At 51.8% G+C, this 955-nt stretch overlaps 1 protein-coding gene across 1 annotated transcript in view; it reads left to right on the forward strand.

The window, feature by feature from the left end:
- The window catches only part of LOC101852101 (mucin-4), a gene marked incomplete in the record, with an annotated part of 90,884 nt that overhangs the window by 30,603 nt on the left and 59,326 nt on the right, over positions 1–955 (forward strand). The window contains 1 exon segment of the mRNA XM_035970507.1: positions 106–171. Within this exon segment, the coding sequence (XP_035826400.1) occupies positions 106–171 (66 nt within the window).

Raw genomic sequence — 955 nt, forward strand, 5'->3', positions numbered from 1 at the left:
TCTCTCTCTCTCTCTCTCTCTCTTTCTCCCCATCCCAATACATTGACGTGTTCTACAATTCATCAACCCAGTGATACATTGCACGTTCTTTTTTGTCTCCCACAGCGTTAAAGCGGAAGTTGATGCTTCGGCGGTCAGTGAATGAGTTGGTGGACCGGGGCATCTATCCACGTGAGTACATCATGTCATGTGTGTGTGTGTGTGTGTGTGTGTGTGTGTGTGTGTGTGTGTGTGTGTGTGTGTGTGTGCATCTATCCACGTGAGTACATCACATCATGTGTGTGTGTGTGTGAGGGGAGAAAGAGAGAGAGAGAGAGAATTGTGTTTGTTTATGTACGTGGGAGAAGGAGAAAGAAAGGGTATGTGTGTGTTTGTCTCTTGTGTGTGTGTGTGTGTTTGTGTGAGGGCCAAACTGACTAACAGACAGACAGGGCGTAGGAGAGGTCGGGATGAGAGACAGAGAGACAAGCAGTCTACACAGATGAGTGACTGTGATCAAACAGTCTTGGGGCGGGGCAGGGAGGGACGGGTGAGAAGGGAGGGGGGAGGAGAGGGGTGAGATGGGAAGGTACCCCACAAGACAGACGTGTGAGTACTTGACCATCAATCATTTATTTATAGAGGCACCAGCCATCCATGCCCAGGTGCAGTTTTAGCCTCAGACGTGTGATCAAACAGCCCATGTTGGAGGGGAGGGGAGGGGGGAGAGAGAAAGGAGGTAAGAGGAGAGAAGTGAGGGGACCCCACTAGACAGATGTGGGCGTATGTGTGATCAAACAACAGCCCATAGGGGAGGGGATGGGAGGGTTGAGTAGGGAGGGGACCCCACAAGACAGACGTGGGCGTGGCTTTAATCAACAGACCGGAAGTGAGAGGTGAGAGACCAGGCTGTCGATATGCCCGGGACTCGGCACAGGACATTGAGCAATGTGGAAAGGAAAGGAAAGGGGCAGGG

Source organism: Aplysia californica, unplaced genomic scaffold, assembly GCF_000002075.1.
Source record: "Aplysia californica isolate F4 #8 unplaced genomic scaffold, AplCal3.0 scaffold00277, whole genome shotgun sequence".
NCBI lineage: Eukaryota > Metazoa > Mollusca > Gastropoda > Aplysiida > Aplysiidae > Aplysia > Aplysia californica.